Here is a 26,241-nt window from a genome sequence, read left to right on the forward strand (position 1 = left end):
ATGGCAGGCAACATTCTCTGTTCACAATATTCTAAGCTGTTGAATAGAAGCCCCTACCTCCTGAAAGGTTATGGGTTAGGCATTTTCTACTAGAACTGGAAAAAGTATTGGCTAGAACTTTTCTTTGATGTCAGAAACAAGAAATTATGTTCCCAGAGGCTTGGAGGAAGAAAAATAGAGGGTAGGATTTTTTATTGGTGCCAAATCAAAGAGTCCCCCAAAATGTATTTTAGATATAATCTTATGTCTCTATTTTATCACACGACAATGAAGTTTCCCTATCATTTTACTGCTGCTGCCTTTTAAATACTGCATTCCATTTTACTGTAGAATAGCCCAAAGAATAAACAAATTAGGAAGCTGTTTGACAATGTCTTTTAAACTCAAGCAAATGCCACTAAGTAAAATAACGTTGTGTACTAGCTCCTTTCTAATTCCTCCCCACCCTAGGAAAGGGCTATTGACTATTTTCCCAAACTGCTCCTCCAATCCCTCCCCACCCCACCCCCCCTGTTTTCTCCCTTTCTCACTTAAAACCACACTACTGGAAGTCCTCATCACATACACCGAAGAACAAGTTTCAGGGCAACTGAGCGCTCCCTAACTGAGCTGTAAGCCCATGCGGGGAAGCTATGAACACTTGCCCTTACTCACGCATCAAAAGAGGACTGACCATGGTTTCTGAAAAGGTTAAACATAGCACTACCAAAAGACCCAGAATTCCACTCCTAGGTATATACCCAGAAGAACTGAAAGCAGGGACTCAAACAAATATTTGTACATCAGTATTCATAGCAGAATTAATCACAATAGCCAAAAGGTAGAAACAACCCAAGTGTTCATCAAGAGATGAATGAATAAACAAGTGTGGAATATACATACAAATATTATTCAGCCAAAAAAAAAAAAAAAAAGAATGAAGTACTAATAAATGCTACAACTTGGATGGATCTTGAAAACATTATGCTTAGTGAAATAAGCCAGATGCAGAAGGAAAAATATTGTCTGATGCCATTCACATGAGGGCCCTAGAATAGACAAATTCATAGAGACAGAAAATAGAATAGAGGCTACCAAGGCCTGGGAGAAGGTGGGAAGGAGGAGTTATTGTTGAATAGACACAGTTTATGTTGGGGTGATTTTTTTTTTAAATAAATTTATAGATCTTTTTAAATTTATTTATTTTTATTTATTTATGGCTGTGTTGGGTCTTCGTCTCTGTGCGAGGGCTTTTCTCTAGTTGCGGCAAGCGGGGGCCACTCTTCATCGCGGTGCGCAGGCCTCTCACTATCGCGACCTCTCTTGTTGCGGAGCACAGGCTCCAGACGCGCAGGCTCAGTAATTGTGGCTCACGGGCCTAGTTGCTCCGCAGCATGTGGGATCTTCCCAGACCAGGGCTCGAACCCGAGTCCCCTGCATTGGCAGGCAGATTCTCAACCACTGTGCCACCAGGGAAGCCTGGGGTGATTTTTTTAAGTTTCGGGTATAGATAGTGGTGATGGTTACATACATTGTGAACGTATTTAATGTCACTAAATTGTACACTTACCAATGGTTAAAACGATAAATATTATGTATATTTTACAGAAATAAAAAAATTACTTATGGGGCAAAAAAGTCAGTTCTGGTCCAAGTTCTGCAGTGGGGGTAGCTTGAAGGGCACCTGAGTTTTAAGGTGAGAGCCACTACCCAGAGTTTGGGACATTCTAAGCCCACTCCCACCCCAAGTATGATGGTGAGCTAGAGTAGGGACCTGGAAGCTGAAGGCCTCAGTAATGTCCCTAAGAAGTGACAGCTATGGACACCAAAGAGATGGCTTCCAAGCCTCCAGGGCACCTAGAGCCTTCCTCACCCTGCCCCGCCGGGATCCTGAAGCCAGGGGGTCAGTGGTGCTCAGGTAGGAAAAAAGAGGAAGAGAGAGAGAGAGTGTGTGAACCGACCAAGCCAACTCAAATGGAATTTCTGTAAACTTTTTTCTTTTACTTATTTTTCAAGTGTCATGAGAGTCCATTTTGGAGCAAGCAGGTTACAAAAAGATGCTTTTCTTCTCTCAGGCTAATATATAAGCTAGTAAATGTAGAAGGAATTAGAAAACTTTGGAAAGGACTTGAACCTCCAAAATGTTTGAGGTTATTTAGAAGAGTAGGTGTTTTCTTTTACACACACACACACACACATACACACATACATTGTCGACTGAAAAAAAATGCACAATCTAAAAGTTGAGAATTATATTGTATTCGGTGGGCCGGGAGACAGCTTCTAGATCACTCTGAGGGACAGTTCCAAAGAGGTAAGGGAGGAGCCAGGATATATAAGAGTTTTTGCAAAACAAAAAAACAAAACAAAAAACACGGGTAGTTGGAACACCAAAAGATTACTGTTAATTAAAGCAAACCAGACACCTCAAATTAATGAATTTAGCGCTTTTCTATGTATGGGAAGATGCACGCGTCTGGGCTCATTGAAATCATTCCTTTAATATGCACCTTAACTATCTAGGGCCAGTGTCCTGCTTTTCTCCATCCTGAATTCCCTCAGGGTGTGCTGTTGTGGCTGGCTCCAGTGGCTGATGGCTTGTTGGCAGGCGACATTCTTCCTCCACAACATAAACACTATGGTTGCATATTCTTTGTAATTATTCTTAAATCTAAAATTAATTTTATAAGAAAATCCGAAGGCAGCCCCAGAGCATAATGTTAGTAATGTTTTTCCAGCCATAAAGTTAGGCCTCCAACAATAAGATTTTATATTAGTTATTCTTATTCTCAACTACTCTGTAGCAAGTTACAAATCTACCAACACATACGTTATTTGCTATTGCAGGGGAGCAAAGTTTGCCACCCCAAAATGCATCCCTTTGGCATGCAGATTATTTCAAGCTAAAAACAAGCAAGGCCCAAAAGATTGGGGAAGAATCTTTGAACTTTCCCCTAACTGCCTAAAACAATTTAGATAGAAGACCTGTTCCAGGAAGGGAGCTGTCACCATAGATTACTACAGTGTAATATGAACTAGGTGTGTAGACAGGGAGGAACCTAGCGAAGTCTGCTTGTTGAAATTCCTCTCTGTGTCCCATTGTTTCTGTATGACCCAGCAAACATTTTTTGCCGCCCCTTTGCTCATTTTCATCTTCCTGTGAATTGCCTTCGTTCCCTCCAACAATGGAGCCATCCACAACTGTGCACCCTGAGGGGATTCAGGACGGAAAAAAGCAGGACACTGGCCCCAGACAGTTAAGGTGCATATCAAAGGAATGATTTCAATAAGCCCAGACTCTTGCATCTCCCCATACACAGAAGAGTGCTAAATTCATTAACTTGAGATGTCTGGTTTTTCTTTAATTAACAGTAATCTTTTGACTCCCTGGTTTTTGTTGCCAAAACTCGTATATATCCTGGCTCCTCTCTTACCTCTTCAGGGCAATCCCTCAGAGCTATCCAAGAGGCTGTCTTCTGGGCTTAAGTACTCAGCAAGTCCGCCAAATAAAACATAATTCTCAACTTTTAAGTTGTGCAGGGTTTTTTTTTTCAGTCGACGCTATGAAGTCCCAAACCCCTGCCCCATTCTCTTCTCTCAGGTGGCACATAAGCCTCGATTGCCTAACTTGTCCTTGGGCCTCATTTTCTTAGGGAGCCCCCTGGACGCAGGTAATTAAATTTGATTTTCTCCTATTAATCAATCTCACGTCAATTTAACTCTTAGACCAGCCAGAAGAACCTAGAAGGGCAGAGGAAAGTTTCTTCTCCTTCCTCACTCTACTAAATGGATGTTTAGAATAATGGCTAGAACATGGCAGGTCTCAAAGGTCCTTAAACGTGTACGTGGATGCTTCAAACACAAAACTTGACAGAACCAGCAAGGCGGGAAGAAGAGGCTTCATTTTATTGGTTGGGCGCATAGTAAGCAAGTTGCTGGTGAGGTTTTGATGGCCGCTTTTCCACGCCCCCCTCCGCCTCTACCAACTAGGAAGGGTCGACCAGGCAACTACCTCTTATTACCTCAGTCACTGAACCGACCTATTGTTTAAGCTCTGACAGGCGGTCCTCAAAGAGACTACACCCTGCTTGAATAATTTAGGCTGGGGCACAGACCAGCCCACAAAGCGCATCTGTGCGAGAGAGAGCCTCGCTCAGTCCTGTCGTTTCCTGCATCAACAGCTGGCTGCCCATTTTTCAAACCCCCTATTTACAGTCGGGGTAGAAAAAAAGCCCAGTTTACCAGGAGGCTACTTATACGGCGCCGGGTTAGGCATATGTTTCACCTGCTTGGCCAATTAGCTTCCTCTTCCCGCAAGACTAGTTCAACAGGTTTCCTTTTTCTCTTCCTCCGCCTCCTGGGTTGGGGAAAGAGGTTGTCACTTCGCTTCGACCCTCCCCTTCCCTCCCTCTCGGCTCTGCCCCGCCAGCTCGGACCAATCGCGCCGGCTCGAACGTGTCCAGGTTGGCGGCCCCCGGCGCGGCCGGCCCGGATGCGCCGAGCGGCCCAGGGCGCAGGGGAGGGCGCGGCGGGTTCGCTGGGCCTGCGCCCCGGACGGTGGGAGTCGGGGAAGCGGGAGGAGGAGACTGTCTGAAGGTGCACTCCAGACGCGGCCCTGATGACTGAACTACAGCAAGATGTGGACGACACAAAGCCTGCCAAAGTGCTCGGGAAGAGAGAGAGCAAAATTGGCTCAGCCCAGTAAGTATCCTTCGCTGGATCCCAGCTGGGGCGGTAGAACGCGCGCTGCCCAAACTTCTCCGCCAGGGAAGAGTTGGGAGTGGAAACGGTTTCCTGGAACTTTAACGTGGACAGGCTTGTGGCTTGAACTCTTTCTGTGGCGCCCGGTCTCTTCCTTGCCCCCGATTCTGTAGTAGAGAAAAGGCTCGGCCGCGTTTCAGAAACGCACAGCAGCTTGCAGTCCGGTGGGGATGGGAATTATTTGAGCCGAGAGCACGACCGGCGTTTTATAAATCCCAAGGGAGGTCTGGGGCGCCTCTTCAGAGCTCCAAGCCACATCAAGAAGCAGCGCTCAACATTTATTCTAAGTGTCTTAGATCTTAATGACTTGGGTGAAGATGCAGCTGTCCCGTAGATGTCATCTGGTCACTAGCTTCACAAAGATGCGTTATTTTGTCATTCGATTCGGAGCGTGAGGGTGTTTTTTTTCCCCCATCCCCTTCACTGTTTCCCCTCACGAGAGAGGAAAAGTAGTGGAAAATATGAAATACGCTTTATCTCTCCCCCTCAAAGACTGCCTGCCTTTGTTGGGTACTTAACACAAACTTGTTATACGCTTTTTTTTTTTTTTTGAGGGAGGGTGTGGGCGTGGGGTGAGGGAGCACTATGAACATAAAATAAAGCATCAGATATGGGGTTGTGACTATCCTCTTAAAAGATTCATGTGCGTAATAGGATTTGCACATTGTTTGACCTATAAAGTCTTCTGGCTTAAGAAACTGAAAACTCAAATATCTGATCACAAGAATTAGCTTCCTGTAACGAGATGTATTTATTTATCTTACGTACTTTTTAAAATCCAGAAGTGTGGTTATTTATGTGATTGTTATTCCCAAACTTTTCTTTTAAAAAAGAAAAGAATCTTTAAGTGTTTGGTCATTTTCTATATCACTGTAACATTAAGTGAGACAGGTAAATATCTAAATAAGCCCAATTTTAATTTTTATGGTACCAAGCTGTTGGGTATCTAAAATGCTTTATTGCTACTAGTATAAAAAAGATGACAGATTTTTTTAATAGTAAAGATTCAATCTAAAAGAAAGAAAAAGATTAAAAAAATTCAATCCTCATCATTCATTATTTCAGCATTTACTCATTTTTAAGAACACAGCCTGGTTCCACATAAAGACTTGTGTTTGTAAAAGCGTATTCCACCCATTTATTGAAGTTTGGGCCGACCTTTTAGAAAAAGAATAGCTTTTATTAGCTGCATTGAATTGTGGTTTCAAAGGCTTTGGTCATATTCTCTTCAAGTGTCTGCTTTCCTCAGCTACCTCAGCATTGTCAACTTCAGCTGATGTTCTTTCCTCTTTACTGACAGAAAAAAAGATGATTGAGGAAAAATTGCTCTAGGTATAACTCTCACAAAATGTTCTTGTTTTACTCACCCAGAAATAAAATCCTTACTTTATGCTAATAATTCAAGCCCAAGAAAAAGATGAACCAGCAAATGACATGTATTTCCTTAACCATTCTCTTATAAACTTTACCTCCCTGAAGAAGAGGTGCTGTGGCTAGTCAGGTCACCATTTCATAGATGTTTGAGGTGACAGGAGTGGTAAGTGGCGCTGGTAGGTCTGGAACCCAGGACTCTAAACTCCTGGATCAGAGCTCATCCAAAGGCACTGTTTATTTCCAGCTACACAAAGCAGAATGATTCAAGTCCACCCAACAGCTGTTAAGTTTTAAAGCTTCCCATTCCCTCCCAGTCCTTAAGATACTCAGTCAAGGAGATCATTCTGATTGATTGAAGACATCTGCTATGGCATTAGACTAATTTTGTTAAATTAAAACTCTTTAGATGTTGAGAAAATAATTATGTAGAAGATACACAACCACGTTGAAGCTCAAGGCCCCGAACAGCCAGCCCTTCATTTGGAACATTCAGTTTCACAAATTCATTTCAGTTCTACAAATGGGAATGCCTACTCTTTGTTCAATAATGGTGGGCAATACAAGAATGAATGTGATTTGGTATCCGTCTTTCTGTAACTCCAAGAGCAGTGTTGAGGGGAGCCATGTGTGTATATTACAGTACTTCAAGGGACGATGGCGGCCATTGCCACATTAAACACACAAACAAGATATTATAAAAAGTTTGGCCTATAACTGAATCTTCTCCACAGTTAGGATGTGTACCCATTTGGCAGTCTTTGGTTTATTGAGTCTTTGGTTTTTCCCCCGCAAAGTGGTAATTCCCAGGCTTACTAAAGTCACTTCTGATTCAATCTAAGATTTTAGACCCTCTTTTTTTCTGAGCTCTTAAACTCCTGCTTTGGTAACAGAATAAAAGTAATTTAAAGACACAGGTAGATACATTTTCACAGTGATATATTGGTGTGATAATTCCATATTTGAAATCATGTTGAGTAGCAGAATTTTTATGCTTGGAAACCCAGTCTAACTTGTCTGTTTTGAATTTCATCTTAGATTAATCATCACTAAGCTCAAAGTTGTTGAAGTCTGGGTGTCCCAAGGGACATTTTCTTCAAGAGTGTTAGAATGGCTTGCTCCTCCCCATTCTCTGCATCTGTAACTTCACCCACATGGGCCTCATCACCTAGGACCTTAGCCTCTTAATTAATAATAGCTGCCAATTATGGAGAATGCTTGCTATGTGACAGGCTGTGTGCTCAACACTTAGGCATTCATTGTCATACAGAATCCGGTTGATACTATCAATATCTCCATTTTACAAGTAAGAACACTGAAATTCTGAGAAGTTAAGTAACTAGCCAGGCAGAGACACAGTTAATAAGAGAACAGCTCAAATTCAAGTCCAGGACTCCTAACTCTAGAGCTTGACCTTGAATCTTTATCCCTCCTCCTATATGCTAGAATCTATGACGGCCCTCCATGACCTACTCTTAAAAAAAAGCCTCCTCTGCCAAGAATTTAAGACCCTTAATGATCTGGACACACATAGACCATTTCAACCCCGTTTCCTAGTCCTGGTCAGCTTGCACAGCCTCTGTAGCCAGCCACACTGGCAGCCCTGTAATTCAGAGGCGATAATGCAGAAGAATAAGGAACACGTGTGCCAAACGTAGTACTGAATCAGGTTCCCTCATTCTTCCCTCCTCCTCAGCTCTCTATTACTTTGCTCAAGCAGTGACCTCTCTTCTCTCTCTTAAGATACTTCTGTAAATCAACTCGAGCTTCCCTTCATTTAAAGCCTCTCCTAATCACTGGCCATACTCTCCTCTCTCTTACCATTGCTCCCCTTGTATGTATGTGGTCAGCCCAGAGAAGTTCGCTGCTACTACTATTACTATATATTAACAGTTAATGTTTATGTAACGTTTAGTGTGTACGAAATACTGCTCTAAGTTATTAACATATATTAATTCACATAGTAGTCCAGTGTACATTAGTTGACAAACAGAATAAGAGTTGCAGTTGGGGACTGATCTTGCATTGGAAGCAAGAGGAGCAAAGATGAATAATTATTGAGTATAGCTTGACTTCTTAGTGCTTGCTGAAGTCCAAACATTGAAAGTGACTAATTAGCAAGAAAATCTCTGTAAATTATCTATACATTATATATCTTTCCATATGTGTGTTTGTATATATTTTTTCTTCTGTAATTCTAATTTCCAGCTCACCAACTCTGACAGATTACCCAGCATACTTTTTAATATAAACTTTGGGATAAGAAGAAAAAATTACAGCATTAGAAAATATTAAAATTATATTAAGGTAAAACAATCAGTTGAGGAGTTTGAAAAGATGGAGAAAAATAAATAGTGTTCTGGTTTTAAATGTTTTAAAAAGAAATTTAATGAACCAAATCAGCTCCATGGCTCAATGTTAATATCATTGGAAATTGCTGATTTGTCAAGGCAGTACAGAAAGAGATTAAGAATGCAGGCTCTAGGAAACTAGGATCTGAAGTCTGACTTTCCTATCTCCTAGAAGTTTGACCCTGGTGAGTTGCTTAGCACCTCCCAGTTTCATTATCTGTAAAGAATAATAAAGTCATCTGTGGGAACTCCCTGGCCATCCAGTGGTTGGGACTCCACGCTTTCACTGCCGAGGGCGCAGGTTCAGTCCCTGGTCGCGGAACTAACATCCTGCAAGCTGTGCAGCACAGCCAAAAAATAAATAAATAAATAAATTTAATTAAGCCAGATGTTTCGATTAGGCTTGCCTTGAAGTTTAAATGCGAAATGTCGGAAATTCACTTCACCTAGTGCCTGATATGGTCAGCGCTCCATAAGCCATAGCTGTGGTGGTCCTCACTGTTGAAGGTCTGGGACTGTGGTAACCTAAATGGGAGGGAAGCCCAGAAGGGAGGGGATGTCTGTATGTGTATGGCTGATTTATTTTGTTGTGCAGTGGAGGCCTACGCAACATTGTAAAGCAAGCATACTCCAATAAAAATTAATTTAAAAAACAACAAAAAAGAAAATGTAATTAAACAAAATCATCAAAATTCAAAAGGCCTAACTCTTAATAGTCGCAGGCACCAGTGTCCTAGGAAGTGAGCCTCTGTTCCATCAGCTACACCTACAGGGCACTTTGACAGCCACTGAACATTTCCATGAATCCAACATGGCATCTTGGTTTTTAGTTTATGCTAAAAGGATCTCATGCCATAACTCTTTAGTGACCTACCAGCTTATTGAAATGTTGCTTACTGATTTGGTGTTCTCACATCTGTTGTCCGGTGCTTTTATCTCTGATCCATTGATTTCTACATCCTGCATCCTGGCGCTGAGCTTTTCTTTCATGGCTCCTCAACTTTAAACTGCTGAGTTGTTTCCATTTGCTAAACTTCAGTAGACCTCCCCTTCCACATCTTTCTAATTCTTTAAATGCCCAGCTTTAGGCATTTCACACATTTCCAAGTGGCATAAAGCACAGGTCCTGGAGACAGACTCTTCCACAGCCACCTGAATGACTGTTCTTCCTTCTTAAAGAAAAGAGCGTGTTTTTATCCATGCTCTTAAACTTGATCATTTACCCTTAGGAGAGAAGCAGAACCAACTTAAACTCCATTCCCTAAGGTAAACTAGTTGATACATTCTCGTTGGTCATTCCACGTGTATCAGAGGTTCCCACATTCATGATGGGACATGATGTCCCAAGAGGCAGATTATTTTTAACAGGTTTATTGAGACATATTTTACATAGCATAGAATTTACCCATTTCAGGTGTACAATTCAATGACTTTGAGTAACATTACTGAGTGGTGCACCATCACTATACCCAGTTTTAGAACATTTTCACATCCTCTCTCCATTAAGATCCCTTGGGCCCATTTATACTAATTCCCATTAGTATGACATAAAATGTAGTTAAACAAAATAGTCAAAATTCACCCCCAACCCCAGCCCCAGGTAGTCACTAATCTATTTTCTATCTGTAAATTTCTCTTTTCTGGGCATGTCATATAAATGGAATCATATATAATATGCAGTCTCTTGTATCTGTCTTCTTTCACTTACCATCATGTTTTTGAGGTTCATCCATGAAGTAGCATATACCACTGGTTCATTCCTTTTCATTGCTGAATAGTATTCCACTATACAGATAGACCACTTTTTTTTTTTTTGATTCCCATAGGTTTATTTTTTATTTATTTATTTTTTTAAAACATCTTTATTGGAGTATAATTGCTTTACAATGGTGTGTTAGTTTCTGCTTTATAGCAAAGTGAATCAGTTATACATATACATATATCCCCATATCTCTTTCCTCTTGCATCTCCCTCCTTCCCACCCTCCCTATCCCACCTCTCTAGGTGGTCACAAAGCACCGAGCTGATCTCCCTGTGCTATGCAGCTGCTTCCCACTAGCTATCTATTTTATGTTTGGTAGTGTATATATGTCCATGCCACTGTCTCACTTTGTCACAGCTTACCCTTCCCCCTCCCCATATCCTCAAGTCCATTCTCTAGTAGGTCTGTGTCTTTATTCCCGTCTTGCCCGTAGGTTCTTCATGACCTTTTTTTTTTTTTAGATTCCATATATATGTGTTAGCATACGGTATTTGTTTTTCTCTTTCTGACTTACTTCACTCTGTATGACAGAGTCTAGGTCCATCCACCTCACTACAAATAACTGAATTTCGTTTCTTTTTATGGCTGAGTAATATTCCATTGTATATATGTGCCACATCTTCTTTATCCATTCATCTGTTGATGGACACTTAGGTTGCTTCCATGTCCTGGCTATTGTAAATAGAGCTGCAATGAACATTTTGGTACATGACTCTTTTTGAATTATGGTTTTCTCAGGGTATATGCCCAGTAGTAGGATTGCTGGGTCGTATGGTAGTTCTATTTTTAGTTTTTTAAGGAACCTCCATACTGTTCTCCATAGTGGCTGTATCAATTTACATTCCCACCAACAGTGCAAGAGGGTTCCCTTTTCTCCACACCCTCTCCAGCATTTATTGTTTGTAGATTTTTTGATGATGGCCTTTCTGACAGGTGTGAGATGATATCTCATTGTAGTTTTGATTTGCATTTCTCTAATGATTAATGATGTTGAGCATTCTTTCATGTGTTTGTTGGCAATCTGTATATCTTCTTTGGAGAAATGTCTGTTTAGGTCTTCTGCCCATTTTTGAATTGCGTTGTTTGTTTTTTTGATATTGAGCTGCATGAGCTGCTTGTAAATTTTGGAGATTAATCCTTTGTCAGTTGCTTCATTTGCAAATATTTTCTCCCATTCTGAGGGTTGTCTTTTCGCGGATAGACCACATTTTGTCTGTCTGTTCACTTGTTCATGAACATTTAGGTTGTCTCCACTTGTTGATTATGATGAATAATGCTGCTATGAATATTTGTGTGCAAGTCTTTGTATGGGCAGATGTTTTCATTTCTCTTGAGCATATACCTAGAAATGGGATTGCTGGATCATATGGTAATTCTATGTTTAACTTTTTGAGGAACTGGCAAACTGTTTTCCAAAGCAGCTATACCATTTTACATGCTCACCAGCGATGCATGAGGGCCCGTGCTGTAGATTTAAGAGAAAGTGCTTTCACATAGCAGGGAAATAAGATTGTAAACACCTTAAAGATAGGTCAGTACCTTACACTTTAGAACATAAATATCTGTTGAATTGTTGACTGAGTGAAATTCATACTTAGGGTTTTGAAAACTCCCTCAAACTGCAGTGTTAAAGATAACTCAGACTGTCATACTTGGGTACTGTTTTTACAAGCTCTTAAAATTTTGCATGAAACATTTGTTACTGTTTTTTTTTTAAAGACAGAATAATACAAGGAAGAAAATTTTAAATGAGACCGTAATCTTCCCCCCATCTGTGCTGACATATTTTAAAGGCTAGAAAATTAAAACAACATAGGTACAAAATGAAAAGGGAAGGTCTTCTTCCCATCTCCCACCTGACAGTTCCTTGTCTCAGGGGTAACCACTTGCCAAGGGTTTGGGTTTTGTTCTTATGCTCTTGTCATTTAAGGCCAGAATCAAGTTTTTTGTTGTTTTATTTTTCCTTAGAACCTCCACCTTCCAATATGCCTCTAAGTGTGTTGGGCTTGGCACAATGAAGCACCTTGTGAGGTTGTCAGGAAGATTCAGTGTGATCCTACAGTATCTGGACTGCACACTGTAGGAGAGCTCAATAAATGGCAGACATTAATCCCATAAACCACTGTTTTCCCAGACTTCTTTGCAGAAGAATTATCTACCAATAAGTTGACCTACACAGTTTTAATATTGATGGATAAATAAATCCATCAGAACAGAGGTTTCTTAAGTGACCTTAGCCAGGTGGACTCAGAGTGTTAGACAGAAGGGCTGCTGTCTGACTGACCCATCCTCAAGTTACCGGTTCATCTTCTAATCTCTTCTGTGCCCCTGTCCAACCGGATGATCCTAGACAGGCCCCCAGTCAGATGAGGCAGCAGTAAATCTGGGCCACCCTGTGAACAACTAGATAGAAGTCACAGTAGTGATGAGACCTGTTTAAGAAGAGCAGAGACCAAAATGGAGAAACGGAAATGTGACATTGGAGACAAGGAGTAAGGAGATGGGGAGAGAATAGAAGAAAGTTAGAAAGAGAGGGGGGAAGATTGAGTCATATTGAAAAGATGAAGAAAAAAATGCTACTTCACCATTAACCTATGTGATCTCCCCCTTCTCTCCTGGCAGATGCTCCTCCTCATCTCTCCCTGTGCTCTTCTGTGTCCTATCACTCAAATCTCAGGCACTGAGCTGGGTGGCTGACGTGCCTCTTCTTCCCCAGTGGAGATGCTGCCGTATATAAATGTTGGTGTTTTCTTTAAGTCCATATATGTCAGGCTTATGATTATATCTCCATAGTTGTTATCATCTAGATTTTTCAAATTATGTCTTCCATTCTGTGCAATGAGTTAAAAACTGGGAAGAACCTCAGAAATACTCTAATTTTTGTGTCTTTTACTGTTAAGGATTATTATCTGAAAACAGTTACCTTGTGATCCTACAAATTATTTTGAAACCCCTAGTGTGTAGTGCTGTAAAAGCTGTATTGTGAGTTGAGTTGCCATATGTCAACGGTGAAGAAAAACTGTTCATCATGACAACTTTTATTATCACTGTACTATTTCTATAATTCATTAGAAAATAGTTCCTCATTTGATCCTAACAACGTAAATGTTGTGCTGGATGCTTTATATAACAAATAATGTGGTCCTCTGAGAGCCCATACAAACTGTTAAGAATACCTTTTCCCTCCCTCTTTCCCTTCCTCTCTTCTAAAGTTCGACTAGTTTTGATGTGAAGTTGGTAGATTTCTTATACTTGTTCTTGATTTGATCAGAACCTTTTCTGAAATTTTTACAAATAATCACATGTTTTCTAAACTCAAATTCTGAAATCACAAAATGTCACACTTTTCATAACATGAACCTGAGATGAGAGAATAATAAATGGCTTATGAGCTGGGAGAAAGGCAATATTTAACAGTTGATAAGGACCAGAGAGATTGGCTCGTGTGTCAGCTGACATTTACTAAGTAGTTCTGTGTATTGGGCACCATGCTGAGTGTCATGGCAGTCACCAAGGTGAAGATGAGGCCTTTGCCCATAAGAAAAACCGAGTAGAGGAAAGGAATATTTTGTTTAGAGATTTGATCTTCTTTCAAAGAAGAAACTAGGTAGCTCCAGAAAATATATCAAACCAGGTAGCTTCGGAAAACATATCAAATATAGCAGTTGATATATTTAGATGAGATGAGGTAATATCATTGTTACATGCTCAACCATTGTTCAATGTGCTTTTAAATATATACATGGAATGAGGTAGGTACAATTATCGTCATGTTTTGTGCATAACAGACACAGTGACTTGCCCAAGTTTATAACAGCTGTTGAAGTGTTGGAGCCAGAATTCAAATGCAGGCAGTCTACTCTGAACCAGGCTCCTAAAGTGATTAACTGTACAACCTCACTTGGGGTACAACGTCACTTGGGAAGAGTAAAGATGCAGAAGGCAAAGTGGCTCCCATTAGGTGTCTATGCATCCCTGCATAGGTCTCTTAACTTTTATAGGTCTGCTTTCTCATCTATAAAACCGAGACTCATTTCATTTCTTTCTACAGTTCTAACATTGAAAGGATTTCTAATGATCTATAGAGGACAGAGTAGAGAGAGCACCTTTAGCTACCAATTGGGCGCTGGTGCTTTCTCTGTGTACTGTCAGATACAGGTGCCTTTCTGGATGCTTTTGTCTTCATCTGTGCTCAGACCTGACCATAGGGAACTTTGTTTCAATTGCAGCGTTACATGGTGATTTGCACAGCAGTCATTCATAGATTCCAATTTTTAAAAACCATGGCTGGGTTCTTCTTTGCACAAGTACAGAGTGTTTCTGTAAAGTAATGTGACCGATTTTGTTTTTAAAAACATGTGAATGTTGTTTTTTGTTTTTTTTTTTTAAAGTAGTCACCTAAGGGACCCAAGAACTTTTCCAAAAATGCTGCAGTTGCACAAAATCTTCTTGAAATTCTTCTTGCAGGGTACTTTCAGAGCCTGGAACTCATTCTTTTTTTTTTTTTTTTTAAGTCTGGCCAAGATTCATTAGGAAGCTTATTAGTCACAGTGAATAAAAAGCCATGAACAGAAGAACTGAGATCTCCAAATTCTGCCATTGGGCTTACAACACTAGTTAGAAGCTAATAAACATTAAGAATGTCCCAAGAGGAGTCTTATCTAAGTCCCAATCTTACCCCGACCAGGATACCCACAAACACAGAAACGATGCCCATGCTCTCCTCAGACTGCTTACCTGGTTAGCAGGAAAAAAGACCTTCTCCTCAAGCTATTAAACATCAGCAGGAGATTCCTGCTCTTCTAACTATAACCATGGGACGCTAGCGCACGACAGACAACTCCAAGCTGGGCAACTTGACAAGAATGTTGAAAGATGACAGGGAGAAGGAACAAGCAGGGACAAGTATTTCTAGGTAGACACCCTCCTCATGGTTAATACGAACACAGTGCTGAGGCTTCAGAAAGTTTACTGCAGCCCAGGAATAGTCTCCATTTAAAAAGACACAAAGTCACACAAAAATCCTGCCACAAAGCAACAAGACACTTGGGATCCCATGGCCACATTAACTGGGAAGGCAGGCATTATCCATGACTGCCAGATGCTGATCACCCCAAGACCCAACTTCTGCAGGGCCCCAGAGAACCACGATTGTCCCTCGGCACCCACACGACCCTTCCCGGGGGTGTGGCATCTTCCATAGCTCAGGTTTCTGCAGCAAGCCCCAAGGACAAAGCTTGGCAGAGGCCGTGGCAGCCAACTCTCTCTGGAGCCCCATCACTCTTTGTCCTTCCCAACAGGATGTCGTACATCTTCACTGACACAACGCCTCTGTGGGAGCCTTGGCCAGCCCTTAGGAAGTAAAGTGTGTCTGTGGGGTAACCTGATGGACCCTGTGGTCAGCTGGGTTGGCCGATGAGGAGCTCATTCTTTGAATAGTCATAAGGTTGGCAAATCCTCTTTGTTTGAGAATGAATTCAATGTTTGAAAACAGCCTGAAGCCAAATTTGATGAATAAGAATAGTTTAAACACCTTTAAACCATTCTATGGATAGGATCATTTTTGATCCAAAAGCAAGATGTGGCTATAAAATAATAAGACTGAGTTTCTGATGATACTTACAAACCAATTTCTACACTTCCAATTTAGGTTTATTACTTTGTAACCTGATTATGAAAACAGTAAAATGTGCTTGTTATTATGCTGTGCTAAAATCACTTTTCAGTGTTTATAAGATACCCAAGTAGGTGTTGGGCATGTCATGGCATTAAAAAATACTTTGAGGATACAAATGTAACATGTGATGACTTTTTTTGAGGCGTATGCCCTACGTAATATTATGGAAACAATTTTTTTTTATAAATTTATTTATTTATTTTTGGCTGTGTTGGGTCTTCGTTGCTGCGCATGGGCTTTCTCCAGTTGCAGCGAGCGGGGGCTACACTTCGTTGCGGTGCACGGGCTTCTCACTGCGGTGGCTTCTCTTGTTGCAGAGCACGGGCTCTAGGCGCACAGGCTTCAGTAGTTGTGGCACGTTGGCTCAGTAGTTTTTGCGCACGGGCTTAGTTGCTTCGCGGCATGTGGGATCTTCCCGGATCAGGGCTCGAGCCCATGTCTCCTGCATTGACAGGCAGATTCTTAACCACTGCACCACCAGGGAAGTCCCAGAAAACAATTTTTGAAAAGAATTTCCGTGAGTTTAAGCAGTGAAGTAAGTGAAGGTTCAGCTATCACAATCATCCTGTTCTCTCTTCTATTTCATTACACACTATGGGAGTTTGTATACAAATTACATTTCTCTCAGGTCCCCTCCCCATATCCTAGTTTTATACCGGATGGACTTTTCCACTGGTATATGCAAGGCACTACTCCTGACTTTCCCATATGATAGCAATCAATTAGCTATGAAGCTAATGAAGCTTTCCTTTTTTTTTTTTCCCCTATTCTAAGTGTTACCTGCTACTTAATATCTGTGAGCTGATTGGTCTACTACCTGATCAGTCCTGGAGCCTACTTAAAGACAAGCATATTTTCCTGTTCCCTTTTCTTGACTTTTTGGTTGGAATGCATTCCTTAGCATAGCATATCTCATTTCTGATTTTAATCCTGTATTGTTTGGTAACTTCTCTGTGACGTACCTCCACTCTTCTCTAATCCAGTGTAATTCAGCAAGTGTTTCTTTTTTTTTTTTTTTTTTTTAATTTATTTATGGCTGTGTTGGGTCTTCGTTTCTGTGCGAGGGCTTTCTCTGGTTGTGGCAAGCGGGGGCCACTCTTCATCGCGGTGCGCGGGCCTCTCACTATCGCGGCCTCTCTTGTTGCGGAGCACAGGCTCCAGACGCGCAGGCTCAGTAATTGTGGCTCACGGGCCCAGCTGCTCCGCGGCATGTGGGATCTTCCCAGACCAGGGCTCGAACCTGTGTCCCCTGCATTGGCAGGCAGATTCTCAACCACTGCGCCACCAGGGAAGCCCTCAGCAAGTGTTTCTTAACCGCTTACTCTATACTGAGAACACATGGTTGAGTGAGGTGTGAGCAACACCCTTTAGGAGCTCCCGGTCTAGGGAGAGGAGAGCGGGACACACACACACACACACACACACACACACACACACACAACTAATACTGTGTGATAAAAAATTCCACAATAATTATCAAATGCTAATAGAAATGGTGTAGGGCATGACCTCCAGACAGCTCCCTGGGAGATACTGAGGGTCATGTGTCAGACGCAGATTAGTCACTGAATTGGGGGCACCATGGTAAGGAGAGTTCCGGCTCACTTCTTCTCCTGCCTTCTAAGCAGTTTGCTTTTTTTGAGGTGAGCTGAGCTAAGTGGTGACATCTGAAGTGAGGTTGATGGGTAAGAAAGAATTTGGCCTCAACTGGAGGGAAAAATTATTCCAGGCAAGGGATGAACAAGGATAGGCTACTTGAAAGTCCAAATTCGTGTTTTTGATGAATCCTTAGGGGTCTGTGGCTAGACTGTTGACTGGTTGGGACAGGAGAGCAGAACACAGGAGGACCTGGATCCCCCATTCAGAATTCTCCTTGCTTGGCTCTCTTTGCTTCACTTCCGGCTTTGACTCTACTACTGATTCTTTGAAACTTTAGGGAAGTCATTCTCTCTGGTCTTCAGTTTCCTCCTCTGTAAAGAGAGAGGGCTGAATGACCTGATTTGTTAGATCCCTTCCAACCTGAAGAGTATGAGTCTTTGAAGAAACTGCCCTATTTCTCTGTGCTCTTCTATAGCCTTTGTGTAAAGAATTCTTTCAGGCTGAACAAACTGAGGAAAGTGTTTTGAATATGAATAGAATCCTTGCTTTCTGACTTGGTTTGGCCTCTTTTATTATTATTATTTTTGCTTTTATTTCTTCTCCTTGGTAAACTTATACCTGGTTAAGGCGGGACTGCCGCTGGAACATACCTCAACTCTCCTCTTACGTATTTGTAGATACATATCAGCATTCACATTGCATTTGGACAACTCTGCTTTGCCCTTTGGCTGCAGGTGACAGGGCCACAATGCCTTCTGGACAACTCATAGTAGAAAGGTCTAAGCAAGTAACAATTTTAAACCTATAACACAAATGGGGAGAAAATTCATTATCAATGGAATTGCAGGTTTCTCCGGTATACTTCAGGTATGAAAATAAACATATATTCCATTTGAATACAGAATACAATTTAAAGTTAAAAGGCATACATATAACTGATTCACTTTGCTGTACAGCAGAAACTAACACAACATTGTAAAGCAACTATACTCCAATAAAAATTAATTTAAAAAAATAAAGTTAAAAAGCCCTTTTCCTCAGATTTGAAGTCGGGGATACTAGCTTACCACTTCAACTTAATAATTATTATAGCATTTATAAAGCACTTTATATTCTTTAAAGTACTTTTATTTATATCAAAGGTTGGAATTTAACACATTTTTTGAGGACCTACTATTGTTAAGCACTATAGTATGTTACAGGGATATTAGGATGTATTAGACGTGGATCTTGCCCTCAAGAACATTACAGCATATTTCACTATAACTTGAGCAATATCTTACCATGACATTAAATATGAATTTCAGTCTATTGTGATAAATAAGAATATGTACAGGCATTTTAACAGAATAGTGGAGAAGCATCCAGCCCAGGGTGGGGATTGAGTAAAAGGCTTCTTAGAAGAAATGATGATACCTAAATTTTGAAGGAGGAATAGGAGTTAGCCAAAAAAAAAAAAAAGGTCATTTTATCCAGAAAGAATAGCCTAAATGAAGACACAGTGATGTGAAACAGCCTGGTGATTATGGAGAACTAATATTACTAGAACATAAGTTATATATTGAGTAGCAGTACCTGAGCAGGTGCAATGCATTGGAGGAAGGTTACAGAGGACGACCTTTTATGCCATGAGAAGGAGCTTGGTCTTAGCTATAAGACATAGGGAGTCACTGAAGGGATGTGATAAAGTCAGGTTTGAGTTTTTTCAGAAATGAGTCCAGTAGCAAGGTTTAAGATAGATTTGATGGAGAACAAAATAGGAAGCAGGGATTAGCTGTCTGTGAAATAATCCAAATGAGATTGTTTCAGTAGCAAAAATGGGAGAATAGGTTTGAGAAATGTCAAAGGGATAAAATTGGAAGAACCAGGTGATGGATTGGATTGACGGAGAGAGGAAGGTAGAATGACTCTTAGTTTCTCTCTCCAGGAAAGCTGCATGGATTGTGATGCCATTAATTAAACCATGGAACATAGGAGGAAAAGGAGATTTAGGGTCTAAAATGATGGTTTCCCTTTTGTAAAAATTGAGATTGGGATGGAGGTGTGTGCTGTAATAAGAAATATATTTGGTCTTTGTCCCCAATTCCTGGCACAGAGTTCCTAGAATTGGAATTTCCTGAGTGCTAAGAAGGAGTGTCTCTTGTTATTCATAATGACCCCTTTTGATCACACCTGAGTTTATACTAATGAGATGGTTCAGGGTAGAACCCTTAGATAGCCTCAGGATGGGGCTGGTCACCAAAAAGGCCAAGTGATTAGAGCTTGGGAGCTTTTGGCCCCATCCGTAACCTCCTGGGAGGGGAGGGCACCAAGAAATTAAGTACTGTAAAAACTCTCGAACAGTAAGATTTGATAAGCTTCCAGATTTGTGAGCACACCAAGGTGCTAGGAGGGCAGTGCACCCAGAGAGGACATGGAAGCTCTGCATGCCCACATACCCTGCCCTATGCAACTCTTCCATCTGCCTGTTCTTGACTTGTCTTTTATAATAAAGAAGTAAATGTAAGTTAAGCATTTCCCTGAGTTCTGTGAGCCATTCAACAAATTATTGAACCTGATGGGGGATGGAGGGGAGTCATGGGAACCCCTGATTTATAGCCACTTGGCCTGGGACTTACAGCTGGCATCTGAAGTGGGGGCAGTCTTGTGGAACTAAGCCCTTAACCTATGAGGTTGGCTCTATCTTTGGGTAGTTAGTGCCAGAATTGAATTGAATTGTTGGATACCCAGTTGGTATCTGGAGAATCAGAGAATTGGTTGTTGGTGTCAGAAAACACCCCAAGGACTTCCCTGGCGGTCCAGTGGTTAAGACTCCACACTCTTGATGCAGGGGGCCCGGGTTCGATCCCTGGTCAGGGAACTAGATCCCGCATGCCGCAACTAAAAAAAAAAAAGATCCTGCATGCCGCAACGAAGATCCTGTGTGCTGCAACTAAGACCCAGTGCAACCAAATAAATAAATATTAAAAAAGAAAAGAAAAGAAAGGAAAAGACCCCAGAAGGTCAGAGTTGGGAGACAGATTTGGGAAATGTCAGCATATAGGTGATAGTTAAAATCATGAGACTGGATCGAATTTTCCAGTGGAGAGAAAAGTAGAGGACCAAAGAGAGAACCTAGGAACGATGCTATGTTGAGATGAAGGTCAAAGAAGATGCTACAAGGTTGATGGAGAATAAATAGCACAGCAGAAAATAAAACAAAAGCAAAATCAAACACACAAAATGGTATAGAAACATAAAAAAACAAGGAAAGAAAAATCTCAAGAGATAGTCAACAATATGGACTACCAATAGCAGCATTAAGAGAACTCCTGAAATGCCCTTGCCGTTTAGCAATATAGAGATCATTGGTGAACTTTGCCAGAGAAATATTAGTGGAGCAGTGGGAATGGAGGCCAGACTCTAGTGGACTGGGTTAATGGGAAATGCAGAATCAGACACATCATGGGTAGACTATGGCTCCGAGAGCCTTGGCTGAGAAGTGAAGGAAACACAGGAAGGTAACTCTAGGAAGTGAAGTCTAAGGAAGGTTTTGGTTTTTTGATCAGAGAGCTTTGTGAGCCTGTACATAAACTAAGAGAAAGAACCAGCAAAGAAGGAAAAGATGAAGATGTGGCACAAAGATGGAATAACTGATAGAACAAGCCCAGAGGTATCAGAAAGTGGGCTTGAACATCAATAAGAGAGAGACCTTGTCTTCTGAAACTGAAGGAATGTATGATGCAGTAGATGCAAGTGTAGGTGATTGTAGGTCAGGTGAAGACGTGCTTGTCTGAATAGTTCATCTTTCAATTGTCTCAGCAAGATAGTGATGTGACCCCTTTCATCCAAAGGGATGAGTAGTGTTTGGTTAGGGGCTTGAGAGCATGGAGAGTGTTTGGCATGCAAGTTGAGGGAATAGGAGAGGACAATGTCCAAAGACTGCTGAGGGCCCCGCTGACAGCAAAGGACCAATCCACCATAGGGCTAATTTTTCCCCCTTTGACATCACTCAGAATCCAGGGATTAGAAGTTTAAAAGGCTAATTTTGAGCTGGTCTTGGGGTGTTTATGCTGAATGGCTATGCAGAAGAACAGGCATGACTGGAAGCTGAAGGTGATCAATCACATACATATTTATATAAGTCCAGGAAATAAGTCCAGAAGGGATTGATTCAACTAGGAGAACATGGAAATATCAAGGACTGTGGTCTGTGTCTGAGGCCAAAAAGCACATGGTGGGAACCGGAAGGAGAGATTACAGGCTGACAGTGGGAGATTAAAGATGTCACACTGACAGAGGATTTCTGGATGGAGCAATCTGAGCAATGATGAAAGCCAGGCATTGGCGGTGATTTATGTGAAGTGAAAATAAAGGTCCCTGGACTTAATGCCAAGTTGTTGGATGCCATCCTCCTGGACACTGAAGGATCTAGGTGTCAGCATTCTCAAGAAAGGGAACATGATCAGTATGTTAGAGGATGAAGGCAATAAGGAACATTAAATGCAGCTAGGTCAGTGTAACCCACAGGAGGTTGGACTTTCTGTATGCTGAGTGTAGGTGAAAATTAATTTTATTTTTTAAACTTAAGTGAACTATCACAGTTAGAGACAAGAGTATTCAATAAGTTGACTGATTATCTGAAATATTTTAAAAATTAACAACAGAAACTAATCCAACATTTTAAGTCAACTATACTCGAATAAGAAAATTTTTAAAAATCAGTTACCAGGACTTCCCTAGTGGTGCAGTGGTTAAGAATCTGCCGGCCAATGCAGGGGACACGGGTTCGAGCCCTGGTCTGGGAAGATCCCACGTGCCGCGGAGCAACTAAGCTCGTGTACCACAACTACTGAGCCTGCGCTCTAGAGCCCACAAGCCACAACTACTGAAGCCCGTGCGCCTAGAGCCCATGCTCCGCAACAAGAGAAGCCACTGCAATGAGAAGCTCGTGCACCGCAACGAAGAGTAGCCTCCACTCGCCACAACTAGAGAAAGCCTGCGTGCAGCAACGAAGACCCAACACAGCCAAGAATAAATAAATAAATTAATTAATTTTTAAAAATCAATTACCTTTCTTACTAATACTAATTTAAAAAATAAACTGTAGGAAAAGACACTGAAAAGCAACAAAAAATAAAAATTCCCAGAAATAGATTTAATAGAACTTAAAGTAAAACAATACAACTACTAAAGGAGACAACTTAAATGGAGAGGTTTACCTTCTTTAAAAGGAAAACTTCACATTATAAAGGTAGCTTCATTCCTTAAATTTATAAGTTCAGTGCAACCAAACAAAATCTCAATGACTCTCTTAAGAAAACATTACAGAATGATTCTAAAGTTCCTCTGAAAGAATAAGCCTGTAAGAATATCCAACCTAAATCTGAATGATAGTAGACTCATAGCTTGTCATGATGTATTGTCAAGCTATAGGATTTAAATTTAGAGTAGTAACCCATTAACTCCTGATCTCATGTTCAACAGCTTTCTTTACCTGAATATTTACATCAGTCATAATTTTGAAACAAGCTCGTTCAAAAACCTATTTAAGATGCATTTCCAAGGTGTATTCAAATGTATGTGTTATGTCTTCTAGGTTTTCTTGTATGCTCCCTGCTTAAAAATCCCCACTAAACGTTTACTTGAAATCTACTCTAGTTTAAGATATTGTGTGTAATTAGTGTCTCAGAATCTGATGTCATCCCTTTTCCTTTTTCTCTTTTTAAAAGAACTTTTAAACAAATTAACATCTATGATTATAAGAAGCTCACTGTAGTAACCTTGAAAACCATAGATCAAAGCAAAAAAACATGTACCACATCTTCTTTATCCATTCATCTGTCGATGGACATTTAGGTTGCTTCCATGTCCTGGCTATTGTAAATAGAGCTGCAGTGAACATTGGGGTACATGTGTCCTTTTGAATTTTGGTTTATCAGGGTATATGCCCAGTAGTGGGATTGCTGGGTCGTATGGTAGTTCTATTTTTAGTTTTTTAAGGAACCTCTATACTGTTCTCCATAGTGGCTGTATCAATTTACGTTCCCACCAAACAGTGCAAGAGGGTTCCCTTTTCTCCACACCCTCTCCAGCATTTGTTGTTTGTAGATTTTTGATGATGGCCATTCTGACTGGTGTGAGGTGATACCTCATTGTAGTTTTTTTTTTTAAAAGAAGTGAATGTTTTTGTTTTTGTTTTTTTAATTAATTAATTATTTATTTATTTATGGCTGTGTTGGGTCTTCGTTTCTGTGCGAGGGCTTTCTCTAGTTGCGGCAAGTGGGGGCCACTCTTCATCGCGGTGCGCGGGCCTCTCACTATCGCGGCCTCTCTTGTTGCGGAGCACAGCCTCCAGACGCGCAGGCTCAGCAATTGTGGCTCACGGGCCCAGTCGTTCCGTGGCATGTGGGATCTTCCCAGACCAGGGCTCGAACCCGTGTCCCCTGCACTGGCAGGCAGATTCTCAACCACTGCGCCACCAGGGAAGCCCAATACCTCATTGTAGTTTTGATTTGCATTTCTCTAATAATTAGCGATGTTGAGCATCTTTTCGTGTGACTCTTGGCCATCTGTATGCCTTCTTTGGTGAAATATCTATTTAGGTCTTCTGCACATTTTTTAATTGAGTCGTTTGTTTTTTTGATATTGAGCTCCAATAGATAGCTAGTGGGAACCTGCTGTATAGCACAGGGAGCTCAGCTCGGTGCTCTGTGATGACCTAGATTGTGGGGGGGGGGGTGTGGAAGGAGGGGAGGGAGGTCGAAGAGGGAGGGGATATAGGTATGCATATAGCTGATTCACTTCATTGTGCAGCAGAAACTAACAACATTGTAAAGCAATTTTACTCCCAATAAAAAAAAAAAAAGGAGAAAACCCACCAGTAATTGTGTCTCCCAAATAAAACTTAACATGGTTTGTATTTTGATTTTGGATAGTGCATTTAACTAATATAGAAACCTCATTCCTGAAGTAGCATTGCATATTCGTCATTAAGGGGGAGTATTTTTCCAGAAGTACTGGTTTGTGCTGATAAACTTACCACACTCTCCCAGTCCTCATCATACAACTGCTGGGTGAAAGAAACAAAAGTTAATTGACTTGCTTTCCACTTGGCTCAATAATCTTGGCGTGGTTGACACCCGGTTCAGTGGTTCCAAGATTGTAATGGGTATAAGACTTAAAGTGGTCTGAAGTTGGGCTAATAATGTGCATTTTTACAAGGCACCTCCCCCAACCCCAGGTGGTTCTGAAATAGAAGGTCCTTAGGTCCCACTTTGAGAACCACTCATTTGTGGAGTTCACAGACTGATCTTACCAGAAACTGTATGGCTCAAACTGTACGCCTAAAATGACACGTCCTAGAGGTGAGAAAAGTTCTTCAGCCTGATTTGTATTCTCAGTCCTGGTTTTGGTACGTGTTGTTTCAGCCTGTGTATTTGTGTCCTGAGCCAGGGTGCTGTCAGTTAAAAGAAAACAGGGTCCAGGCAAAACCTTGAGGGCACAGAGTCCTCCCACATCCTCTTTCACATTTCTCTTCCCTTCAGTCTCCAAAGACATCCTTTACCCAGTCACCTACTGCTGTCCTAGTGGTGGTATTGACACAGTGCTGACTTTCCCGCACAGTAACCTTGCTGTCTCCCTTCCGTAAAACCGGCTTTCCCTCGGCTGTGATGGAAAGATGCCATTAGTTACTGCATGTATCGGTGTGGTTACATGCATAAAAGTAAAAGCTAGAGATGCCTTCCAACATCTTCCGCCTCCTCAATCCTGGCTTATATGGGGCACGCGGGGTGGTTGTAAGGGGATTCAGGGACACTACAAAAGGGAGGACCCTCCCCGTGATCTCGCACTATTGAGCAAACCATACTACGCAGATAGCTGCTTTAAAGACAAACTGTCTTTCCAGCTTTGAAAAGATGTTTCCTCAGTGTCTTTTCTAAGGTAACCTGCTTGTTTGGTACCTGAAGCCATTCAAGGAGAGGGTAGGAATCATTGTTCCATAAGAGCTGTTTTTCCTGAACAAAATGCTATAGGTTTTTGTTCTAAGAATTGGCAAGAACCTCTTGTAAAGATAGGGAGGCAGGTACCATTTGTGGTGTATATTTATGATTGACAAATTCTGAGAGTCTAATACTTTTGAGAGCACTGATCTTTGCACCTAGAACTCCAGATTTTGTTTCAAACCCACATACTGCTTGCTTTTTAGATGGGTACAGAATTGACACTCTTCTTTGCTCAGGAGATGTGACCTAACGCTGAAAATTCTCAAAGGCAAACGAGCATGTCTGTGGGAAAGCCCAGACAGTCTCAGGTGCGGGCACAGCCTGAGGCTTCGCTGACACCTAGTATTGATGGGCCAGAGGAAATGGGCAGTTTCCCTATCACATCACCACCTGTGTCTGCTCTGCTCAGGTTTCTCTCAAGACTGTCCTTTGGATGTGAGCCAGGGGAGGTTGCAGAGGAGCATTGCTGCATGAGTCGCAGGCAGGATACAGGTGTGCCTCCATCATCCCACCTAGAGTTACGGTAGCTCATCCAGTTGGATATGCTCTGCTCATAATTACAACTAGCTTCATGTTGACCCATGTAATTACGAATCTGTTTTCTTTCACCCCCAAGAAAACCTCATCTGGCCCAGGTATCGAGATTATGGTGTGTCATGTCTGTTTCTGCCTCTCCCCAGAGTAGCCAGGGCAGCTAGGCTCCCAAGAGAAAAGGCACCCCCAGCAAGTGGAGATACCAAGGTGGGTACCTTCTAT

At 41.5% G+C, this 26,241-nt stretch overlaps 1 protein-coding gene across 3 annotated transcripts in view; it reads left to right on the forward strand.

Moving 5' to 3' along the window:
• Positions 1-26,241, forward strand: part of GRAMD2B (GRAM domain containing 2B) — a 105,141-nt gene that overhangs the window by 34,595 nt on the left and 44,305 nt on the right. The window contains exon 1 of one of the 3 annotated variants that reach the window (XM_036849264.1): positions 4,163-4,680. The exons of 1 other annotated variant lie outside the window; for it this stretch is intronic. In XM_036849264.1, the coding sequence (XP_036705159.1) occupies positions 4,598-4,680 (83 nt within the window). In that variant the 5' untranslated portion in view covers positions 4,163-4,597. Of the gene's footprint in view, positions 1-4,162; positions 4,681-26,241 lie in introns of those variants that run through there. One more of the 3 variants, XM_036849267.1, reaches the window with a different exon arrangement.

This window comes from Balaenoptera musculus, chromosome 3, assembly GCF_009873245.2.
Source record: "Balaenoptera musculus isolate JJ_BM4_2016_0621 chromosome 3, mBalMus1.pri.v3, whole genome shotgun sequence".
In the NCBI taxonomy this organism is placed as follows: Eukaryota; Metazoa; Chordata; class Mammalia; order Artiodactyla; family Balaenopteridae; genus Balaenoptera; species Balaenoptera musculus.